The sequence below is a fragment of the Panicum hallii genome, chromosome 7, assembly GCF_002211085.1.
Source record: "Panicum hallii strain FIL2 chromosome 7, PHallii_v3.1, whole genome shotgun sequence".
In the NCBI taxonomy this organism is placed as follows: domain Eukaryota; kingdom Viridiplantae; phylum Streptophyta; class Magnoliopsida; order Poales; family Poaceae; genus Panicum; species Panicum hallii.
In genome coordinates, this window is record NC_038048.1 from 47520493 (window position 1) to 47543990 (window position 23498).

Below are 23498 nucleotides of genomic sequence, written 5' to 3' on the forward strand. Positions count from 1 at the left end.
TCACAGATGTATTCTCTGCAAGATCCGGCCCGATAGAAGCCCGGCCCAGTTCAGTGTGGACTCGCACCAAACATTAGAACAAACCAAGGGCCAAATCAGAAATCTGGTTCGAGCCGAGAGGGGCACCCTTATCCTCCCTCCATCCACCCTGCCTGAGAAGAGAAGGCAGGTGCAGCTGGCATCGTCGTCTTCCCGGGCCATTCGAAAATTCCGACGCCCACCATGCTGATGCAATTCCTCTCGCTCCCCGCCGCCTCCTCGCCCACTCCCCACCTCCCACCTCCCAGGACGACCTTCAAGCCCGTCGCCTCCTCCGCCTCCTTCCGCCGCCCCTCCCCGCCTCCGCCTGCGCCCCCAAAACATTCTCCTCCTCCACCCCCGCCGCCGCTGCCGCCTCCTCCCACGAACCCCCTCGCCTCCAAGCTATGGCTGTCGAGCAAGCTCTCCCCGCCGCCGCCGCCGACGCCGCCGCCGTCGCTCGAGGCGATAGAGGAGCCTCCGCCGCCTCCGCCACCGCCGGAACCGGAGCCGGAGCAGGATGCGGAACCGCTGCGGCAGGAGGACTTCCGGCAGAAGGGCAAGGTCTTCGTGGGGAACCTCCCGCTGTGGGCGCGTAAGCCGGAGATCACCGAGTTCTTCCGCCAGTTCGGCCCCCTGGAGAAGGTGGAGCTCGTGCGCGGCCACGACGACCCCGAGCGCAACGTCGGGTTCTGCTTTCTCTACTACGGGGGCGACGAACCCGAGGCCGCGGCGGAGCGGGCGGTGGAGGTGGACGGGGTGGAATTCCGGGGAAAGTCTCTCACCGTGCGACTCGACGACGGGAGGAAAGGGAGGGCCAGAGCGGAGGAGCGGGCGCGCTGGGTTGAAGCCGGGGAGCGGCGGGAGGCTCGCTCGCCGTGGCACAAGGGCAGGGAGGAGGCGTGCCGCGAGTTCCGGAGGGTGCTGGAGTCGCGGCCCGAAAACTGGCAGGCTGTCGTCTCTGCTTTCGAGCGGATACCAAAGGTGGCTTCGCCGATCACCTCACCATTATCACCCGTGCTTATTTTTTACTGTAGGATGCCATTTACGCAATTGCAAGGTGTAGGCAGCGTCATAATGCTGAAGAATGCAGAGAGGGGTGAACTTCCCCTGTCTTTGCGCTCTCATCTGCAAACGTTGCTGGGGTACCAGCTCTGATAAAGCCTTTTTAAACAGTAGACAGCTCTGCTTAGAATCAGCTTTGCTAGGATGTCACTGAATATGTCCATCTTCTTGTCCTAGTTGTAGAGATAATTACAATGTTATATGGTGTCTGTTTGATGTCATTTCCAATCATGAGCTGATAGCAAAACTTAATCTCCAACTTGATCAGATAGCCTCACTCTGCTACTAACTCAGGTACGAATCAATGAACAATTCCATTCTTTCCATCCTAGTTCAAGTGCAAAGCCTTTCCTTATTCCGCAAGGTACTCTTTGTTTGTATTAGCAACATGCAGCGCATAACCCTGATAATTTCAACATAAACTTTGTTACCTTGCCCTATGATTTGTTAGAGATCTGGAGTTGGTGGTCATTTATTTTTTTTATGTTGACAATTATGTTTTGCTTGCAATGTTTTTTTTTGGCATCTAGTAGTCATGTATTAAGTATTAACAAGTTCCTACAAAAATTCCATAGCTCCTTTGCTCAATGTGCAGGGCTCCAAATGAAGGGAAAAATATGTAGGTTGATTTTTTTTTCCTTTGGAGTTTATGATCAGAATATAGAGTTGTCTCATAGTTTTAAGGTTTTCCTTTTGGTGGCAATGTGGCATTACTTATAGTCTCTTTTTTACCTTGATTTTTCAGCCATCAAGGAGGGAATTTGGTCTGATGGTTGTGTATTATGCCAAGCGAGGTGATAAGCATCATGCTCGTGCAACATTTGAGAACATGAGAGCAAGAGGAATAGAGCCCAATGCGTTTGTCTTCACAAGGTAGGTGCATCTTTCATTCATTCCTGTTGTTTGAACCTTCCTCTGATCACAAATAGAAGTCCCATCTAGGTTTTTCCTAAGTCACCTCCATCAGTTTTTCTTTACTTTACTATATTCAATATCATATGCGTGTATGTGTGTGAATGACCAGCAAATTAGCTCTATCAGTGTCCCTATGCTGGCTTGTCTCCTGCATTAAATTTACTTCATTTCATGCAGCCTTGTTCACGCTTATGCAGTTGCTAGAGATATGCGTGGTGCACTTTCATGCACCGAGGAAATGAAATCTGAGGGCCTTGAGCTGACAGTTGTTACTTACAGTATCCTTATCGCAGGATATGCCAAAATCAATGATGCTCAGTGAGTATCCCCCCCCCCCCCCCCCCCACACACACACACAGTCTTTGTCATATCAGTAGTTCAGTACCCTTGGTTTCTTGCTAATCATTTTACCTTGTTCTGGAAGATCTGCAGACAACTTGTTCAAAGAAGCTAAGGCCAAGCTCGACACTCTGAACGGAATCATATATAGCAACATTATCCATGCTCACTGGTTAGTAGTTACTGGCTACCAGATTCATAAATATCATAGACATATGGCAAAAAAAATTGTATAGCTATCAGGAAAACGATTGCTACATTATTTGTTTACCAATATATTATGTTAGAGCACTCAGATATATGTACTTTTGCAGCCAATCTGGGAATATGGATCGAGCTGAAGAGCTGGTCCGTGAAATGGAAGAGGATGGAATTGATGCTCCTATTGATGTTTACCACAGTATGATGCATGGGTATACTATCGTTCAGGATGAAAAGAAATGTTTAATTGTGTTCGATAGGCTGAAGGTACGGAAGGCATGCCATGTGTTCCAAAGAAAGAATTGCTTTTTACATTTATTATGATCACCTTCTTAACCTACAATATGTTTGAGGCTTTTGATATGGGATGGAAGGGGAATGAAGTGCTGTATTGGCCAATCTGATTCGAAGTTTTTTCTCACTTTGCAGGAGTGTGGCTTCAAACCATCAATAATATCTTATGGTTGCCTTATTAACCTGTATGTCAAGGTTTGTTCGTCTCTTGTATGTTCTCATGTATTGCAGCCCGATCATCGTGCTGAATATGCTTTGTTTTTTCTTCTATCATTTTCCTTTTTTGTCTCAATGCATCAAAGTAGCTTCATTATACTAGTGCTTGGAAATTTCAATGGAAGGATGACTGACAAAATAAGATACTTGAAGTGTAGTTTTGATTTGAACTGTGAGGTCATAAAATTGTTTGACAAATCATTTGAACTTGAAGCTTTGTAATGTTTGTACATCCCTATGTGCACTTGTTTGAATGAAAAACAATAACTAATGCTGGTTTGGAATTTCTCTTTTCAGATTGGGAAGGTTCCCAAAGCCTTAACTATAAGCAAAGAAATGGAATCATGTGGTGTCAAACATAATAACAAAACTTATTCCATGCTGATCAATGGATTTATCCATTTGCATGACTTTGCAAATGCTTTTAGCATATTTGAGGACATGCTAAAATCAGGTTTGCAGCCTGATCGTGCGATATACAATTTGCTGATAGAGGCATTTTGTAAGATGGGAAATATGGATCGAGCTATTCGCATATTTGAAAAAATGCAGAAGGAACGAATGCAAGCATCAAATCGAACATTCAGGCCTATCATAGAAGGTTTTGCAGTTGCTGGAGATATGAAAAGGGCTCTGGATACCCTTGATCTGATGCGGCGAAGTGGCTGTGCTCCTACTGTAATGACTTACAATGCTCTTATCCATGGGCTAATTAGAAAGCACCAGGTATATTTTCAACTAAACATGTTAGGTTCTTCACACTCAGACTTACTTCTGGCATGAACCTTTTTTTTTGTGTGTGTGTGTGTTCGCAGGTTGAAAGAGCCGTTTCTGTGCTTGACAAGATGTCTATTGCTGGCATTGCACCAAATGAGCATACGTACACTATCATTATGAGAGGTTATGCTGCTGTTGGAGATATTGGAAAGGCTTTCGAGTATTTCACCAAAATAAAAGAGAATGGTCTAAAGCTTGATGTGTACATTTATGAAACATTGCTCAGAGCCTGTTGCAAATCAGGAAGGATGCAAAGCGCCTTAGCAGTCACACGAGAGATGAGCTTTCAAAAGATACCAAGGAATACATTCATATATAATATTTTGATTGATGGGTAGGTACTAATATAAACACATTAGTTAAGGCCACTTAACTTCATTTCTATCCAGTCTTATGGCATCTGAATATTTTTAGTTTTTTTACTGCCTCGGTAAAAGGAAATCTTTACAATTCGATCACTTTTAAGATTTTCTTTTACATATACACTTCTTGGGAAACAATTTTGAAAATGGACCTTTTTGCACAGCCTCGTGAGATTTGGTGCCATTGTAGAATAGCACATCGCTGTGACATTTGGCGCTTTCTTCTGTGTTGGACTTGCAGGATCCTACAAGGCAACGATTACGGTGCCAAATGTCAGGTTGCCAGGCAAAAGGGTCCTTTTTCAGAGTTTATTACCCTATGGGGCCCATTTGTGAAAAATGTTTTCAAACAGGACGAATTATAAAGATTTTACCTCAGCCATTTCATGTTGATTTATTGTTATATGAGCCATATTATAATCTGGGATACTAGTAGTTTCTTAAATGCTTGTTAGAGATTGTATTTTCTTGTATCATCACTTATATTCCGTGCAGTTGGGCTCGGAGAGGAGATGTCTGGGAGGCAGCAGATTTGATGAAACAAATGAAAGAGGATGGAGTTCCTCCTAACATCCATACATATACATCCTACATAAATGCTTGCTGCAAAGCAGGAGACATGCAGGTATGCCCATTTTTCATCAAAATATTTATTACTAGTTTGCGGTGACAGAGCTGGGCATAGCCTGATAGTGATAGTACAATGCAATGAGATAAACATTAATGGATGTTGTTTAAGGCAGCCGAGCACAATGCTTGTATGGCCCTTCATTGGTATAATGTGCCTGCGTGGCTTCATCTTATTCTTACTGGAAGGTTATGAATGTGAAAGTATTTATCCTGGCCTTTGTTGCACGCTGTTTGTTAACCTCTTGTTTGAACTATTTATTGTAGAGAGCAGAAAATGTGATTCAAGAAATGGCAGATGTTGGATTGAAACCCAATGTCAAGACATATACCACCTTGATTAAAGGTTGGGCTAGGGTGTCACTACCAGATAGAGCGTTGAAATGCTTCGAGGAGATGAAAATGGCTGGGCTTAAGCCTGATGAGGCTGCTTATCATTGCTTGGTGACCTCACTTCTCTCGAGGGCAACTGTGATGGAGGGAAGCACCTACACAGGAATCTTGAGTGTCTGTAGGGAAATGTATGAGAATGATTTGACTGTTGACCTGCGCACTGCTGTTCACTGGTCAAAATGGCTTCACAAGATTGAGAGGACGGGAGGGGCACTAACAGAAGCACTTCAGAGAATATTTCCGCCTGATTGGAATTCATCAGAAAATTTGGAGGCTTCAAATTCTGCAAGTGATGGAGATTCTGAGTCTTGCAGTGATTCAGACTTTAGTGACAATGATGAGGATCATGATATTGATTGATGACCACTGGCATAATATCGAGACAGTGCTAACCTTTTTGCAATCCTTCGCTACTGCTTCAGTGCCAAAGCCATCAAGGTATGCTGCGCACATGTGTGCTTAATATATGTCAAACTTTTTTCTGACCGTTGTAAAGATACGTAATAATTTAGTACGTAATAATTTAGTATGCCTATCATGAATGGGTTACGTTTACCGTAAGTTCTTGTAGCAACCATGATTGAAAGAGAAGTCTGCCAATAATAATGATCACTAATTGCCAGTTTGTGGAGTTTCTGATAGTTTTGTTCCAGGCCACAGCTAAAACTATTTTCGAATTGATAGTGTTTCTGACGAAGCCCTATGTATTCACGTCACAGGCTATTTGCTTGTGAACTGCCAAAGAGGAGGAGGGTTTGGAATCTTATCGTGTTTTTAAGCCTCAGCTGTCTGGCCACTGCGGCATTTCCACAAGTCGCAGACGCTCAGTAACTGTTCTGCTGGGGCTGAAGGCACAGGCTGTCAATGCAACAGATGAAGGTCACTCAGTTATGTGTGTTGCTGTACAGATCAATGACTCGTAGTACAGGTAAATATTCTCTATACTCTTGAAAATATTGACAAATTCATTCTTGTTATTGCTCTGTTTCTATTGCAACCTAATTCATGAGTTAAAGTCCAGTTTATTGTAATTGGAGAAGTTTGGGCTAAGCTATATTTTTACTTAGCTTATTTGATATCTGTTCCAGGTGGGGTTTTTGTACAATGACTTGGAGCAACATTTTGCAAAAGGAAATTCTTGGCTTTCTTTCGTAATGTACCAGCCATAATAAGAAATTAAGAAGGGCTCTGCACGCATTTCATAGTATGACATTACTAGGACCTACGGGGAGTAGGGGTTTGTGAGGCTATGGTTGATTACCACCTCTGTGGCTCTGTCATCGGCATTGAGCGAGCATTTCCCAGCACGGAACCCGTAACTGCACTTGGTCAGGACAGTACTATGTTATAGTACTAGTGTACATACAGTTTGTAAGCTCTTCTCTTCCTTTGATAAGCTATGAGCTGATTAGCTGAACTTCGTGCTACGAAAACCAACTGATGATTTTAAACATGGTAAAATAGGAGTTTAAACATAATTTTAAAGCGACTTGCTAGATAATGTGTGTGGATCCTTGCCATTGTTCTAATGATTTTACACATGGTAAAATAGGAGCTTAGATTCGTGGCTTCTGCTTTAATGCGGCCTGTGTGCCGATTGAATGGGAGGAATTCCCTCTTGAAACTGAAGTACAACTCCAATCAAGTGATACATGATGACTGTTTTCTCATTTAAGGTTTGGCATCTTCCAGTACAGCAGCTTCAATCAAATGAGCCTTAACGTAGCACAGCCCGGTTCAGTGTGAGCTTGGAATTGCTCGCCCCTGTCCAAGCTGAGCGCTTTTACTAGCCGGGTCACTTGAATGCCTGCCTGCACAAGACGGCATTATATTTCTTGAGACTGGTGTGTGCTTGTGCGCTTGTGTGTGGTATGAGCTGCGAATCTTAGCTGGCCGGTATCTTTCATTGAATCGAAAGTGGCCTCCCACATTCAAGTCTTGCCACAAGATAAAACAGTGCTTCATTTATGCCCGTTATTTATGCTTGCTTAGCTGCATTGCCCTTCTGAATTCATATGCACCATAAATTCTTGCAAGGAAATCTTAATTGCATATTGCCAATATCCATAAAATCAATGTTTTTCTGAAAAATACTTTGAATACGAATGTATTGATGTTATTTTATACACAAAAGATCAATGCATACTTTGGGTTAATTGACGTGTAAAGTCTGACTTTTCTAGATCAAAATAGCTCCTGTGTTGATGGACACAAGTACGACCCTAAGCAACTATGCAGAATTCAATTTCATTGATTACCGCTGCAATTTCTGTACCGCTGGTCTGCGGTTGTTGGACGACATTTTGAAACAGATGCTTGCACGTGCTTGAAATGACCAAGTCCAAGCTAATCATGCGCATAGACACAGAATGAGGAGACGAAACTGATTTGGGCCAAAGTGGCATTCTTTTCTAGAAACATAAATCGGGTTACTAAATAAGAAGGCAATGGTACTAATGCTTCTCTTTAGTACGTCGTAACCGGATGGAGCATTAGTATGAAACAAGCATTCTCGTGAAATAAAGGCTGTAAAACTATCTATATCATGAGTCCTGCTTGACCATTGCATTGCAGCTGCTGCAGGAGGACAGCAGCCTTCGATTCAGAGGAGGATCGGAGGAAGCTCGAATTCAAGTGTTGAGCAGTTGATGCACCGAAGTGGCTATGCCCCCTCTTCACTCCACCCGCAACCGCAAGGCACAGCGCTATATATAAATGCTCTGGAGCTGCACCATTCTTTCACAAGCCAACCAGCATCAAGAGCTAGCCTCATCTCTCCTCTCTTCCGGCCATAGGTAGGTAGGTAGCTATAGCCTATAGGCAGGCGGCAGAGAGCAAGGCAAGTAAGGTGCATGAGCGGCGAGAAGCAGGGGAAGAGGTCGTCGATGTCCGGGGCGGCAGCTGAGTCGTCGTCGCCGGCGAGCTCGTGCGTGTCGTCGGACGCGGAGGACGAGCTGGTGGTGGTGCAGGCGGCCAAGCCGATGGTGGTGGTGGGTTGCCCGCAGTGCCTCATGTACGTGATGCTGTCCGGGGAGGAGGCGCAGCCCAAGTGCCCGCGGTGCAAGAGCCCCGTGCTGCTGCACTTCCTCCGCGCCGACGCCGACGACGCCAGCAACAACAACAAGACCAAGCTGCCGGCGGCCGCCACCAGGCGCTAGAGCCACAGCCCACAGCTTCTTCTGTCTGTCCCGGCCTCTAATTTATATTATATATTAACCCGTGGTGTGTTCAATTTAATTTGCTGCGCTCTGTAGTTTCTTCCTCCTCCTCCTCCTCCTCCATGTTAATTTGTTTCTTCATTCGTATGTTAATCTATCAGCAGTTCTATTCTCTCTGCACTATTAGTACTACCGTACCTCCTCTCCTCTATCACTTGGAACGAAATTAGCTAGCTAGCAAAGGGAGGATGAGATTAGGCAAACAATATATAATGTATCCATGATGCAGCTGAGTTAATTTTAGCCAGTCGAGATCGATCCAAGTGCTGCAATTAGCTAGTCCTGATTAATTCGCAGCTGTTGTGTTGTTGACGACGCAGGTTAATGTTTTCCATGTCTCTTGTGGAGTATACGTAGAGCCGCTGAGTGCTTTGACGAAGGGCAAAATTTGCCTTGCATCGATCTCCATGAATGACAAAGGAAGAGGAATGAGCTGAGGAGCAGTACTGTACCGTGTGGTTACGGGCGCAGCTGGTTCGTTAATCTCATCTGTTGCGTGCAATCGAGCTGTTTGTGCAGTGCAGGGTAGAATTAAATAGCAGGCAGCTACTTTTAATTTAATTTTGGGTAGAGTAGCCTGTGACCATCCCGTCCGATCAACCTCTCCACAGCTCGCTTAATTAGGGCGACCCGAGGAGATCGAGGAGAGCAATGGTGGGACGGATCATGCGTAGCTTGCGTGCATCTTAATTGCTGGTTGGGCAGATGCATGCATGGAATGCAATAGCAATGGCTATCTACCTGGATCGTCGTCATCATCGTGTAATAAACGGCGACCGGAGACTTTACTAATAATTAGGAAGGGGCAGTTGAGAGGAGGAACTTGAATTGCTGTGTTAGCATGCAGGCACGCACGCACGTCAGCGCTGGTGATGAAGCACGGCTACATTTATACCATCACCCACTGACCGTGGATGCAGGCCAACTTCTCTTTCGTCGCGTGCTTTCTGTGCGTGCGTGACCTAAAGAAAAAAAGGGACATCGGTGGACGGTGGTCGATCGATAGAGGCGGCCGCCGGCGGAGGGCCTCGCCTTCCTTCTTCGCCCCGACTCGAAACAGCACCTTAGATGGGCCGGCCCAGAAACGTTTGAGATGCGTACAAAACTAAATGAATGGGTCAGATGAAAACACACTGTTCAACGTGGGCTGGGAAGGAGGGGGCACGTGTCAGCCTTGAGTTGGATGATGTGGAGTGATGGAAGGGATTTCTTTGGATTTGGAGCTTTGATTTTATTTTTCTCTCAAACTATAAATGAGTTTTGTATTCCGTTTGCATAATCGTGTTACTTAGAATTTACGCAACAAAATAGAATCCCATATAGATGTTTTTATTCTTATTTTTCAAAAATCAATATTCGAAGTGTACTAATTCAACATTTTGACGTACATGTTCAACATCACAGCTTCAACACTTTCACGTAAAATGTTGAATTGGATTATTAGAAATGTTGATGATCCGGCATCGCGTCGCATCTCATAATCTCATAATTATTATTAAACGGACTCTGCTCCTTCCCGTTGACAGAAGCCAAGCCTAGCCAGGACCCAGGAAAAAAGGTTGGGACAAGAGAAGAGATTCGCAGGAGTGGGGTGGGCATCTCGGCAGCCGGTGCGTGGTTCGCACGCACACCTCCCTCCCCCTACCGGCGGCAAACACAGGCATCACCCACCCAGCATGACACCTTCCTGTCTTTTTATGCCGCCCCGACCGGGTTGCAAAGGGGAGGCTTCCTGAACCGGCCCGCCCTTGTCTTGCTCCGCTCCTCGGTCCTCACTCACCGCGCCGCCGTGCAAACATGACGATGGGCTCCGCCACCGTCGTCGGTAAGTACGCGCGCGTAGGCTGTGATTTCCTTTCATTTCCTTCCGCAATCGATCCTTCCCCCACCGTTACTGCATTATTGCAGTGCCCCGCAACTTCCGGCTGCTGGAGGAGCTGGAGCGCGGCGAGAAGGGCATCGGCGACGGCACCGTCAGCTACGGCATGGACGACGGGGACGACATCTTCATGCGCTCGTGGACAGGAACCATCATAGGCCCCCTCAACGTACGTTCCATCTCATGATCTCGTCATGCCGACCGTGCGGTGGATAGTGTAAACATTCAGACATGCATGTTTTCTGATCGATGATGATCATGCTTTGCTCTTGCTCCGCATGCGTCAGTCGGTGCACGAGGGCCGCATCTACCAGCTGAAGCTCTTGTGCGACAAGGATTACCCCGACAAGCCACCCACCGTGCGCTTCCACTCCAGGATCAACCTCACCTGCGTCAACCCGGACACAGGCCTCGTACGTAACAGCACAACTTCATTCGATTCTTCCTTAATCCATCCTCCTCCGATCCTAACCAACTGAGATAGATTATTGTTCCTATTTATGCTATCAACTATTTAATTGACATCTTGATGATATGCGTGCACGCACAGGTTGAAGGCAAGAAGTTCCAGATGCTGTCCAACTGGCAGCGTGAGTACACGATGGAGCACATCCTGACGCAGCTCAAGAAGGAGATGGCGGCGCCGCACAACCGGAAGCTGGTGCAGCCACCGGAAGGGACCTTCTTCTGCGCCGCACAAGAAGATTAACTATATATATATATATATATATGATTGATTTGCACGAACCTATCTACACGTACGTAAGATCGATCGAGTCAGCATGCTGCAGCTACTCATCAGAGATCACTAGAAAGAAGAAAAAAACTGAGATGATATATGGATGTTGCTGCTAGGATATATACATTCGCTTGTAGCTACTCTCGCTGTCAGTATACCACCGTGCGTATGTCCATATACTTATTAATCACTTTCAGTATGTTCATATATTAATTCTAAAATACTTCAAGGGATATGTATGAAAAATCTCAAAAGCATCCCTATTTTTTAAATATATCATGATTATACATTAATACTAGTATATAAAAATAAGTATGTCCATACATTCATATATGGTCACATACTTAAAGTATATACCATCACAGATGGTCTACTATGATCACATATATCCCGTACATACCTTTTGTTGGGTCAGATACGTCCTAAATCATGAGATACATATATAGAAGTAGCTAATAGCACGTGTAGAATGTATATATAGGAAAAATCCATTCTACACGCACTTGTAGCTCTAAAAGGGGAAGAAGGAGCTTGAACCTGCGGTTGAGAGTACCTCTGGGCATATTGCGCTGGGGAAACCTCCGAGGAAACCCACTGCTAAATCGACGGCCAGCCGGGCGGGGGCTCAAAAGAAGAAAATTGCTAACCCAAGTAAGTATTCATTTGAAATTGCTGATTGTAACATGGGGAGTTCGGCTTTCATGAAGGCTCTGAGGGCGACTAAGCGTAGTGTGCCTTGGGGAGGTTGGGAGTAGGGGGCGGCCCATAGAGATTGATATCGAGCAATTTGGCTCTTTGCGCGCAGGCCCTGGTAATGTCGGTGCAGGCCCTGATAATGTCGGTGCTGTGATTTTAGATCTCCATCGGAAGCCGAGTGCGCCGCCCCGTATGGTGAACTTGGCTGATGATGAGAGCATGAGGAAGCCCCGAAGGTCCCCTCGAAGGTTGTGATGCCTTCAGAGATTACGTCGGGTGGGACTAAACTGGTGGCATCGCAGAAGGTTCAAGACTTTCCTGAAGGGATGACTCTGTCGGTGCGCTCGCCTGGGTTCGGCGTTGATGAAGAGGCACCTTTGGAGGAGGCAAAATTGCCTGAGTAACGTGTGCCTTGAAAGTTTACGGAGCTAGGTAAAATTCCGACGACTCACCGTCTTCCTTTTCAAGGTCCTGATATTGACCCATATCTTCGTTATGCACTTAAAGTAGATGTTGCAAAACTTATGTCCGAGCTTGGCGATGTTGTTGGTGGGACGTCCTCCGGCGCTGAGGCATCTGCACAGGCTGTTACCTTTGCTCAAGCGGGGGCCCTTCCGAAGAGTTCGATTATTTCAATGTCAGAGGTTGTTGCTTCAATGTTCCTGCTCGTTGCTCTTACTGTTGTCATCGTTGCTAAATCTTTTGTAACTTGTAGAGTTCAACAAGGGCTTGGGAGCTTATGGTACCGAGTCATTGGACCACATTCCTACATCCTTATGTTTGAAGGTAAGGTAATTTTCTTTTCGGGTGTCTGTGTAGTCCGCTTTGGCGATGACTGGACGGTGCGCTTGTTTTGTGCAGACTTTGCTGGCGAGTCGAGACGTCGCTCATAGCGCCAAGAGAGATGGCGAAGCTCAAATTAAACAGCTCTATCGAGAACCTTCTCATGACTATGGTGAATCAAAGGTTGAAAGAGGAGATCAAGATATTAGAGGACTTACGCATCCTTTTGCATGACCGGGTCGAGGGTTTGACAAAGCAAGTAAAGCAACGAGAATCTGCTATTGGGTTAGAATGATGGGATTTTAGAGAAGGTTCGCTCCAAATAGACTATATATATATTGTTTTGTTATAAAGCACCTGGGTGTATTTTTATAGAGAATGCACCCACCCTCTCAGTTGCAATTATGACAATTCTAGTTGCAACTGGATTGTGTCCAGTTGTAATCGGATTGGTTTGAGTTGCAACCAGTTCGTGTCCAATTGCAACCGGATCGGTCTGAGTTGCAACTGGTTCGCGTCAAGTTGCTATTAGTTCCGTCCAGTTGCAATTGATCTATTCTTCCCGTTACAATCGACGTAGTCTGTAGGTTGCAAGTGTATGGTGGGTGATATTTTATACAGAGAATGCACCTTGTTGCATTTTAGCCTCATCGTATGTATATGTGTCTATATATATATATATATATATATCCCAATTTCTTCGTGAGCTGATCGAAGAGGCTGTGTGTATACTTGCGGAGTACGGAGTGTATAACTTGATGTTCCTGGTGCGTTAGTTGTCGATCTGCACGTGTTTGGTTTGTACTCTGATGATTGGAACTGAAGAAGGAACAGACGCCTGCCTGCGGTGGTCATTTGTGTGTTGAGCGTGTGCTACTTTTTATTGGAACGAAGTGAGGTGAATGTGGTTGGGTTGATCAGTTTGGTGAGGAAATTGCTTGCACGGGGCTTTCTTTCATGTGGACGGACGTTCGGCTTGGGCGCAAGCATGGTTGCATATACATGTCCAGGTTCAGGAATTTGTGCACGCGCTGCAAAACGGCGGCCAGCCCAGCCGCCGGCCTGTTGATTGCAAGTGGAATCGCACTTTCTGGGTGTGGTGGTAGGATCCTGCCCTGATCACTTGCTCAGCTAGCGGTTTCCATCCAGCCCGCCCAGCCGGTGCCAACCATTTATTTTATTTTATGGTCGATTCGATTTTGAAAAATTTTAAAAATCAGATGACCGAATCAAGAATTCAGCTAACTATGGGGTCTTGATTCTGAGATCATCTAACTTTAAAATTTTTCAAAATCGGATCTTTAAACTTGGACATAAACTGAAACAAACGAGTTGTCCCGTGCCGCCACCGGCGATCCGATTTTCTGCCGGAATAAGGAAAACATATTTTCAGTCAAAATTTTAACCCTACTTTCCGTATGGTGCCTGGCTCACCTACCACGCACGGAGGAGGGAGTGGCAAGACGCGGTCGACGCTGACCGTCCATCTGCGAGTGGAGTTGTTAATACAGGGTCAATTGCGGTGGCTGCAGCACCGAGGAAGCTCTACTCCAACTCCTACGGCTACTACTACGGCGGGGGTGGTGCAGTGCAGGGGCGACGCTGACGTCCCCGCGTTTTGTTCGTTCCGTTACACTGACGTTGACACATACTATTAGAAAAGTGACTAAAAGTAAAGTGGTTAAATTTTAGTCACTTCTGTTTTGATCAAGTAACTAAAATTTTAAATAAAGTGATTAAAATGAAGGGCAAATCTTCTCAACTTCTCCTTTTAACTTCTTTTAGCGGGCTAATGTTGCCGTGTTCCACGTGCGTCCAGGCCGCCTCCGACAGAGGCAGCAGAGCGGAGGCGAGTGCGAAGTAGAGATAGAGATGACTGGAGAGACTGAATGGCTGCCGAGTGCCGACCGGGTCCTCGCCGACGACGAGTCCGCCGCGGTCTGGTCATGCTGCCGCGCGCGCTGGTTTCGCTTCCCGTTTGTTTGCGCCTGCCACGTTCGGCCCCCCTTCCTTCTCCTCTGACGGCTGTTCGACTGTTCGGATACAGATACTAATATTTAATACTAATTAAAGAAAGTAAAAATAAGCTAACTATAAAATTAATTATATAGTTGGGGCTGGGGCTAATTCACGAGACGAGTATCAATCATTAGCATATATTTACTATAGCATAATATTATCAAATCATGGACTGATAAGACTTAATGAATTCGTCTCGCGAATTATTCAATAGATTTTATAATTAATCTATATTTAATATTTCTTAGTATCCAAACGTGTCCATACCATGAGGCCGATGCCAAGTTTATTTCCCAAAGAATCATAAGCGGCTTCCGTCGGCAAGAAACGCATCCGGCCCGGCATGTCCATCCCTATTCACCCAAGCGTGCATCCGTGCTGTTTTCCATGGCCTGGTTAGCTCTAGATTGGCAGCATTCATTCAATATATGGATGGAGCCCGCATCAAATTAGAATTACTTAAAGCAACTCCAGTCAAAATGGATACTTCTTCGATGCTTTCAAATTTGCTTCAAAAACTTGAATATTTTTTGGTGCCTTGAAAAGAAAAGGGAAACCGGCCTGCTCAGGTCTGGTCGGTCAACCTGGACGCGCGCCACCCAATCATTATTCCTGGTCGCACGCCATAAACGCGTCGTGCCCCCCCCCCCCCCCCCCCCCCCCCCCCCGCTGTCGATCCCTCCCTTGTCGCCGCGCAGCACGAATCTCCGCGCGCCCGCCGGCCTGCCGCGTTCCTTCCCCGCACCCTCCTGCCCGGACCCGTTCCCTCCCCCCCGCCACCCCGTCCCTCCTCCTATAAAACCCCGGCGGCCATGGACACGGGACGGAATTCAAATCTCTCTCGATTCTATTCGGCAATTAACAATTGGATCGAATCCCCCCGACCGGAAGAAACAGAATTAAGACGAAGATGCCTTCCGAGGATTTCGCCGCCGGCGGCCGGAGGCAGAAGAAGCACCACCACCACCACCAGCTGCAGATCCGGGAGGTTTGGGCGGACAACGTGGATCGCGAGTTCAAGCTCATCCGCGCCGCCATCGAGCACTTCCCCTACGTGTCCATGGACACCGAGTTCCCGGGGGTCATCCACCGCCCCGCCAAGCACCCCGCCGCCATGACCCCCGCCGAGCGCTACGCCCTCATCAAGGCCAACGTCGACGCGCTCCACCTCATCCAGGTCGGACTCACCTTCGCCGCCTCCCCCACCGCCCCGCCCGCGCTCGCCTTCCAGGTCAACCTCCGCGAGTTCGACCCGCGCCTCCACCGCCACGCCCCGGACTCCGTCGCCCTCCTCGCCGCCAGCGGCGTCGACCTGGCCGCGCACCGCGCCAGGGGCGTCAGCGCGCGCGCCTTCGCCGCGCTGCTCATGTCCTCGGGCCTCGTCTGCAACCCGGAGGTGGCGTGGGTCACCTTCCACTCCGCCTACGACTTCGCCTACCTCGTCAAGATCCTCATGGGCCGCAAGCTGCCGAGGTCGCTGCCCGAGTTCCTCAAGTACGTGCGCGTCTACTTCGGGCCCGAGGTCTACGACATCAAGCACATGATGCGCTTCTGCGGCCTCTACGGCGGGCTCGAGCGCGTCGCCGCCGCGCTCCAGGTGCAGCGCGCGGCGGGGCGGTGCCACCAGGCCGCCTCCGACAGCGTGCTCACCTGGGACACGTTCAGGCAGATGAAGAGCCTCTACTTCGCCAAGGAAGGAAGCCTCCAGCTCTGCGCCGGCGTGCTCTTCGGACTCGAGCTCCAAGAGGACGCCAAGCTCAGATGAACACCAGGCATTCTCTTTCTTTTCTTGTACAGAGCAGCCCCCATCTGCTCCTCTCCCGAAATGAATTCGTTCGGGGACAAAAAATAATTAAATGAACAGTAAGAGAGAGAAAAGAATGGTTCTTTGATTGGTTATAGTTTGGTTGCGTCTCCGATTTATTATTGTGAATGATCGAGCGCTGGAAGAACGACGGACGATTCCTCTGTTCCGCTGAAAACAAGTCCTGCACTCCAGAGTCCAGAGCTGGAGCAGGACAGGACATGCCAAAGGCCGTGACACTGAAGCAGCAGCACTTGGTTGGGCTGACAGCAGAGAGACGACAGCGCCGTTGGCGTTTGACCGGCCAGGCCCCCGTGGAATGTTTGGACGAGCGCGTGGGGTGGTGGGGGCGGGGGGAAACCGAACGGAAAAGGCGACGCCGACGCTGCTCCAGATTCCACTCCCATCCCGTATCTTCCCTGCCCTGGCTGGACTCTGCAGCGCGTACCAGCAACAGGTAGCAGCTAGCTGTGTATAAACTATTCTTTCTTCGACTGCTGCTGAAAATGAAGGAAGAGGAGAGTGCCAATGCAAGGGACGTGATTGAGCTACGTACGACGGGTGCCGGTTCAAACTGTTACGACAAAAGGTGCGCACTTGAATACCCGTCGTCAGCCATGCATGGAGCATTTTGTGCTTTGCTGCTCGCTGCTGGCCAACCCGTGCCCGCTCAAGTGTGCAGGCAGCAAATGATATATAGGATCCAAATAGTTGAGGTTTATACAAAATTTTTGACTGCATTCTCATCTTGAGCACGGAGATTTTTCTTTTTTTGATAAAAAAGCACGGAGGTTGACATGGTGAATGCAGAGCGGAAATGCAACTTTGCTACACTGGGAGGGACTGTTCCCTGTCTCCATACACGATCACGATTTTGTTGTCTGGCACACTCACAGCTCAACCCATCGGATCAGACAGACGTGAGATCTCACTACACCCATGTCATGTGGGTTGCTTGCCTTGAGATATACATGCAAGCGACAGCATGCAGGCTGATGACGCACGCTCAGCTCACCCGCTCCTCTCTCTCTCTGTTCTTTTTCCCCCTCGTGCAAGATACTACTATGTCAGCTCTCCTGCTAGCGAGAAGGGTCTGTCTGCCCCCAACCTTGGATCTTGGTGGCCAACCGATCCACAATCCACTTTGGATTGAGCCCAGCAAATGATCAAAAGCCCAGATGCGTCCTATGGAATGGCTACAAAACACGGCCATTTTGGTGAGATCAGAGGCAAGATTCGATGCCCTCTCTTTTTTTATTTCCCCAGGTTTCCCTGTGTAGCTGTCGTGTCCATGCAGTGGATAGCAGGCAAGGAATAGTATACACTACAGTGGAGACATCAGACATGTTTCGTATTATTGCATCCCATCATTTGCAATTGCCGCTGCCTTTGCCCCCATTTAAAAATCAGTCGTGATTAGCAAACAGGAAAGCTTCATCATTGATCTGGCAAAAGGGTGTGCACATCGACACAGTACTTTGGGAGTCCTCCTTTTGCTACCCTTGCAGCGCAGGCGATCTGACAACAACAGTTCCTTTCTAGACCCCTGCTTGCCCCTGGGAAACCTGCATCTATGCATGTTTCACAGCAGTGGATCTGTTATTGTTAGCAAGAGGCCTACGGTCTACGGACACTGCAACAGCACATCTTTCTCTTTCATGATTTATTGCAGACTTCTTTCCTAAATACTGAGAAGTGTAAATTGGCGTATCAAAACTAAATTCCCCTCCTTGAAACATTTCAAAACTAAATTCCCCTCCTTCCTTGTTTCATAAATACTGAGAAGTTAAATTGGCGTATCAAAAAGATGATCTGACAGATTATTTGCGGGCAGGGAATGCATTCAAACAAATAGGTCTCCAATTTTATTTGAGGGGGTATAAGTCTCCAATTTTACTCCGTGTAAAATCAATCAATTTAGAACGTGAAGCATGCGCCTGAGGATACTGTGTCTCCTGCAGCATCTAGCGTGTGGATTACGCGATGGAAAGCTGCTCCACATAGCATCAGACAATCTGAGACCTGCTCCCCTCAAAAATTGGAAAACAAAACAAAAGGCGTCTGAGATGTGCTCTTGCATGATCTTACTGTCACCAATACTGTTGCGAACAGTTCTGCATACAGGCTTTCACCTACAGTCACCTGGGCTTGTCCTCTGCAGGCTGCGGCATCCTGCAGTAATACAGGTAGGCAATGGCATCCGCTTGCCGCCGACCATAGTACAACGTCGATATCTGCCAGTAATTTAATCACCTGTCATTCAGTAATTCAATGCAACTACAAAGATGCGAGAGGCGATAACAGGCTGGTTGCCCAAGATAACAACACCCGGCTAAAACTGAATGATATGAGCTCCTGGCCATGCCCAGGCATGGAGCTCTGTTAGATTAGTCGATGCGTCGCATTCAGGACAACGCCGCGGTCTCCTCTTGTCGCCAACTTCATGTTGTGCAATGCAAGTCTATGCAAGCGTCAATTATTTCAACTCTCTTCTGTATAAGATCCTGGAGAAGATTTTGCTGCCTTTGTACGGCATGAGTTAGTAGTAAGGTCAATCTCACAGCCTCACTGGATGGTGTGATTTTCTGATGGGCATGCATGAGCCTATGCTGCATCGGTAGTAGAATGTTGGGGAAGACTTCATAAAAATTTGATCCTTGCAGATAAAATTACTCGAGGATCACTATTAACTAGTACATTCCAGTCACCTACTGAGTAGAAAGGATCTTAGCGGAGTATCACATTGATAAAGTGTCACAATGCAATTTTCTTGGTTCAGAATTCAGATGGACCTGTCCTGTGCTTGCTTGGACCTGCATGGCGTATCTGATACAGGGACGCGAATGATGGGTGAGGATAGGCAACCACTGAAGAAAGAATTGGAAAAAGGAAACCTTAGAGAGGTGAGCTATAAATTTGGTCTCTGGGTTAGCCAGACTTGCACAGATGCTCCGAAATTTCTGTCGCCACCAGTCTGTTCTGCCAGTGCAACATTGCTCCTAGAAGAAATAGCAAGTTGGCGGCACACATGGAATTTTCTTCAACAAGTGGTCGCCACCATAGCTGCAAAGAAAAACTGAAACATCAAGAAGGCATTTATTTCTCGTCTGTCCAATACATATGTTTGCTTCTAGGTTTTGCCATTCTTCTCGGTAGGTACTCAAACCTCAGATGAACGAAGCATCACTCCTTAGTGGTTCAAATCGGTCAGGTACATTTCTTCTTTATCATCCTCATATCAGATTGGAAAACTGACTTGCTCAAAAGAAGATAAGAAAAGTGAGACTTTGGAATCTCGGATAAATGAATCCACGCGCTTGGCCTTGGCTCTGAAGGAAGGACAGTTCAGGCCCTACAGTTGTTCTCTCTTTGGCTAATTATGCTTCCTAACTGAAGTGATATCTGGGTCAGTAATCCAACACATGTTGTTTGTGCCAGTGGAATGGATAGGAGAAGAAAGCATCTTGACCTGGTTTAGACCAGCTAGAGCGAGCTTGAGACGACATGACACCTCTCTGCAAGCTCGCCATCTACATAATTCTCTGAAGCGGCAACCAAGCAAAAAGTACAGTTTGTGAGGAACGAGCACCCTTGCATGTTCCTCGCCATCTCTGATCTCTCTCTCCATGCGATGCGCATCCATCCATCTCATCTTTCAAAAACAGACACCCGCAACCACCACACTGTTCGTGGACAATCATGGAGGAGCTTCCAGCAACCCATTGGCAGCCAACTTGTGCACCGTCGCCTTCTAGTCACCGTCGTCGTGTGAGTTTATGGAAGTATTTCTCGTCGGCGCGCACGCACGAGCAGACTAATTAAAAGAAATTGGAGTTGCGTGATCCTCAGGATGGCGCTGCAAGCGTGTCCTCCTGCAGGATTTGAGGCTTTGGGGCTGGGAAACGACGCTGCTCTTTCTCCCTGTACTGTTGGTAGAGAGCAACCGACTACACTACACTAAATTAAGGTGCAGGCAGTTGGTCTCTGAATTGCTAGCTAATAGTAGCACATCTGAAATAGTATCTGATATTCCCTCAAAAAGAGATAGTATCTGAATTTGCGAGGACTATATTATTTGAGGCAAAGTTTATTATTCGATTAGTTTGGAGAGAAATGGTGCCACCACAAAGTTGACCAAGATCTTCAACCAATCATCATCTGATCATTTCGGACACGCAGTGGCATCGGCAACTCCCTATCATATCATGCTAGTTCACTGAACAATGCTAATCCATCTTTCTCCTTAAAATCGATACATTCATGGTAAACATGCATGTATATATAGTCTGTACTTGCAAATGCAACAGCGTAATCATATATGTACGGAGATATTCATCAGAGATCCTTGGATTAATGCTTAACCTGCTGCCGGGTGGATAGATAGTTCAAGGGAACCAGCTGAAAGATGAGATGAGGCCAGGCCAGGGAAGGGCCCAGACAAGCGTAGACTCCCAACCCAACCCAACGCACACAAGCAAGAATGCATGACACGCGCACGCACCGCCACACCCATCTTCCCTCGCACCTTCCCTCCCTTTCGCCCCCGCCCACCTCGATCTTCTCCTCTTTAAGAACAGCTAGCTCACTCCCTGCCCTGCCCTGCCCTGCCCCCTCGACACCAGCCACCTCGTCTCGTCTTCACACTCTCACGTACGGCCTCGCCTCAGCTTCCTCTCCGGCTAGCTGCTCATTTGGGATCGAACAACGATGGTCAAGAAGCTCGCGCTCGCCTCCCTCTTCTTCAACACCAGCGAGACAAGGCAGTGCCTTTCCTCTTCCACCTCCATGTCCGCCACCTCCTTCAGCACGGCCGCGTCGTGGCAGTGGCCATCTTGCACGCAGGCAAAGACGCTCTCCTTCCGGCGCGGCAGCCCGGAGATCGTGTCCATGCGCCAGGACAGCAACAAGCACGAGGGGGAGGAGTACAAGACGACCATGAACCCGGCCTACGCCGCCGGCTGTTACTTCGACGACAGCCTCTCCGACTCCTCCGCGACCCTCTCCACGGCGCCGGAGCTGGTGAAACCAGCCGTCGCGGACGAGGACGAGCTCATCATCCACGGCCTCCGGTCCAACAGCAGGCTCTTCTTCGAGCCCGAGTCCACGAGCTCCATCGTGAAGAAGCAACGGGGGGCGGCGGCGTTCGACGGGGCCACGGCGCTGGCCATCGAGTCCGCCGACCCGTACGGCGACTTCCGGCGGTCCATGGAGGAGATGGTGCTGAGCCACGGCGTCAACGACTGGGGCTGGTTGGAGGAGATGCTGGGCTGGTACCTCAGGGCCAACGGCAAGAAGACGCACGGCCTCATCGTGGGCGCCTTCGTGGACCTGCTGGTGGCGCTCGCCTCCTCGTCGGCTCCCTCCCCTGCCTGCTCCTCCAGCTTCAGACTGCAGAGTCATCATCTTCATCATCAGCCTGCCAAGGAAAGGCAAACAGCTGAGTGACGAGTGCTAGCTCTGGGCGAATTCAATGCGTGTATGCAACTGATTTGGTTTGTGCCATGACAACACTAAATGTATGGTGCTTGTTAATTGATTGGATATCAGTGTTGCGAGTTTGATTGATCCTGCGTGGTAGTGCAGATGTACGTAGCTGTTGACTACTGCTGTATGATTATTGTGTATAGGGAATTGCTAGCGGTTGAGAGCTAGAGAGCTTAGTTAGTTTCAGCTGTGGCCATGCATCCCTGTCGATGTGTATGTACATACAATCTGAGAATCTGTGATCGTGATCATATCATGCATGTGGCTGGTCGTTACCCTTCATGATCTTTCTGAATATAATGTTGCTTGAACACATGGTGATCGGGGAGACGCATGGCATGGCGCTGGCCGGCTAGGGCCCCTTTCCTGTTTGTTGGCGTCGCCCGCCGTCCTTGAAAGCGTCAGGCAGTCATGGTACCAGTCGGTTGGAGTACTATATATCTGACCATCATTTCCTGACGCTGCCAAGCTGGTTTCGAGTCCTTCATGTACTCACAGCCAACACATGAACAAGCACTGACGACGTTTGAATGTGTGTGGTCGTTTCATCGTGTACGAATGCTTTTACTTTCAGTTATTTTTTTTACCGCCTGAACGAATGCACATTCACTGCAGCATCTCGTCGAAAAGGGCTAGCTGTAAGATGCATATGCACTGTGCAAGTGTGAAATAGCACAGCTAGATCAGAGGAAGCAAACCTGAAAAAGCTTAGGCGACAACTGATGTGCACAGTTGCACTTGCACCACGATTCCCGGGAAGTGTGCGGTACAACAATTCAAATTCAGAGCTAAAATAAATGGATTCTATATCAACTTTAGTCTGGCAACATATATCTGTTTTATTTACAATCTACTAGTCAGTCAATTAAACATTTGCAAATAAAACGGGCAAATGGCGTTAACGTACTCAAATCTGGAGGGAGGTTTATGATCTCCTGTCGAAACAGAAGAAGTAAGGTTTGCTTGGTTCTGGTTCTGGTGTTTGGTTGCTTAGTAGTGCTGAGTGGTATTGCAAATTCCAAAAATGCAATTTTCCCTGCGCGCAGCCTCCAGCATTGGCAATGGCACCCAGCAGTCCAGCACATGCAAGCTGAGATTTGGATCAGGGAAACGATAGAGCAAGAGAGATGACCGAGTTTTGTTTGCATGTGGGCGCAGGCTGCAGGGAGCTGAGCAGAGGCCGCGCGCAATCGAAGCCACTGTTTGCTGGCTTGGCCTAGCCGAACAGTGCTGCTGCTCTCCCTCCCCTCTCCTCATCAGATAGATCAGATCACAAGATGCCAGCTAGTGTCCATCATCAGATCCGCTGGGAGAGCTCCAGCTGGAGCAAGTAATTTGATCTCCTTGAGTGACAGCAGCGTTGTGATCGTCGATTACAACCGGAGACGTTGATGGGGACTGGTATTTTCTGAAACGAAATGGTGTCCGAGACGACTGTGAAGCCTGTCTCACTCAAACGCGCGCGCCCCAATTTCCGACAGACAGAGACAGGCCGTCGATCTGGTACAGTTTGACTAGGGTTTAGGCAGAATCTAATGTAGTGCTTGCTTCCTATCCTAGGTCGTGTTTAGATCACTTCAAAATTCCAACTTTTTACATTCTCTCTCTATCACATCAATTTTGAGATACATGCATGGAGCAGTAAATGTATATAAAAAATAACTAATTG

General features: G+C 47.7%; 5 protein-coding genes across 5 annotated transcripts; all 5 read left to right on the top strand.

The window, feature by feature from the left end:
• Positions 1-151: 151 nt before the first annotated feature.
• Positions 152-6705, top strand: LOC112899922 (pentatricopeptide repeat-containing protein At5g04810, chloroplastic). The gene is made up of 12 exons (XM_025968581.1): positions 152-1002; positions 1829-1956; positions 2176-2316; positions 2423-2509; positions 2652-2805; positions 2968-3027; positions 3346-3774; positions 3864-4159; positions 4683-4812; positions 5082-5645; positions 5927-6135; positions 6296-6705. The coding sequence occupies exons 1-10, from the start codon at positions 223-225 to the stop codon at positions 5565-5567; spliced, it is 2691 nt and encodes an 896-aa protein (XP_025824366.1). The 5' UTR covers positions 152-222; the 3' UTR covers positions 5568-5645; positions 5927-6135; positions 6296-6705.
• A 1082-nt stretch (positions 6706-7787) lies between these two features.
• Positions 7788-8562, top strand: LOC112901395. The gene has a single exon (XM_025970302.1). It carries the CDS (start codon positions 8060-8062, stop codon positions 8363-8365), a length of 306 nt encoding a protein of 101 aa, XP_025826087.1. The 5' UTR covers positions 7788-8059; the 3' UTR covers positions 8366-8562.
• Positions 8563-10099: 1537 nt separating this feature from the next.
• Positions 10100-11276, top strand: LOC112898957 (ubiquitin-conjugating enzyme E2 variant 1C-like). The gene is made up of 4 exons (XM_025967283.1): positions 10100-10250; positions 10334-10473; positions 10592-10717; positions 10855-11276. Exons 1-4 carry the CDS (start codon positions 10223-10225, stop codon positions 11011-11013), a joined length of 453 nt encoding a protein of 150 aa, XP_025823068.1. The 5' UTR covers positions 10100-10222; the 3' UTR covers positions 11014-11276.
• A 4096-nt stretch (positions 11277-15372) lies between these two features.
• Positions 15373-16442, top strand: LOC112899995 (probable CCR4-associated factor 1 homolog 11). Its single transcript, XM_025968686.1, has one exon. It carries the CDS (start codon positions 15452-15454, stop codon positions 16304-16306), a length of 855 nt encoding a protein of 284 aa, XP_025824471.1. The 5' UTR covers positions 15373-15451; the 3' UTR covers positions 16307-16442.
• Positions 16443-20754: 4312 nt separating this feature from the next.
• LOC112901255 (transcription repressor OFP13-like) lies at positions 20755-22087 on the top strand. Its single transcript, XM_025970124.1, has one exon. It carries the CDS (start codon positions 21053-21055, stop codon positions 21788-21790), a length of 738 nt encoding a protein of 245 aa, XP_025825909.1. The 5' UTR covers positions 20755-21052; the 3' UTR covers positions 21791-22087.
• Positions 22088-23498: the final 1411 nt, after the last annotated feature.

Excerpts from the sequence above, each read along its gene's own strand:
- LOC112901395 (XM_025970302.1), top strand. The coding sequence starts at position 8,060 with ATGAGCGGCGAGAAGCAGGGGAAGAGGTCGTCGATGTCCGGGGCGGCA.
- LOC112899922 (XM_025968581.1), top strand. The coding sequence starts at position 223 with ATGCTGATGCAATTCCTCTCGCTCCCCGCCGCCTCCTCGCCCACTCCC. Across the intron at positions 1,003-1,828 it reads CTTTCGAGCGGATACCAAAG|CCATCAAGGAGGGAATTTGG; the intron begins GTGGCTTCGCCG and ends TTGATTTTTCAG. Across the intron at positions 3,028-3,345 it reads TTATTAACCTGTATGTCAAG|ATTGGGAAGGTTCCCAAAGC; the intron begins GTTTGTTCGTCT and ends TTCTCTTTTCAG.
- LOC112899995 (XM_025968686.1), top strand. The coding sequence starts at position 15,452 with ATGCCTTCCGAGGATTTCGCCGCCGGCGGCCGGAGGCAGAAGAAGCAC.
- LOC112898957 (XM_025967283.1), top strand. The coding sequence starts at position 10,223 with ATGACGATGGGCTCCGCCACCGTCGTCG. Across the intron at positions 10,251-10,333 it reads GGGCTCCGCCACCGTCGTCG|TGCCCCGCAACTTCCGGCTG; the intron begins GTAAGTACGCGC and ends GCATTATTGCAG. Across the intron at positions 10,474-10,591 it reads CCATCATAGGCCCCCTCAAC|TCGGTGCACGAGGGCCGCAT; the intron begins GTACGTTCCATC and ends CGCATGCGTCAG.
- LOC112901255 (XM_025970124.1), top strand. The coding sequence starts at position 21,053 with ATGGTCAAGAAGCTCGCGCTCGCCTCCCTCTTCTTCAACACCAGCGAG.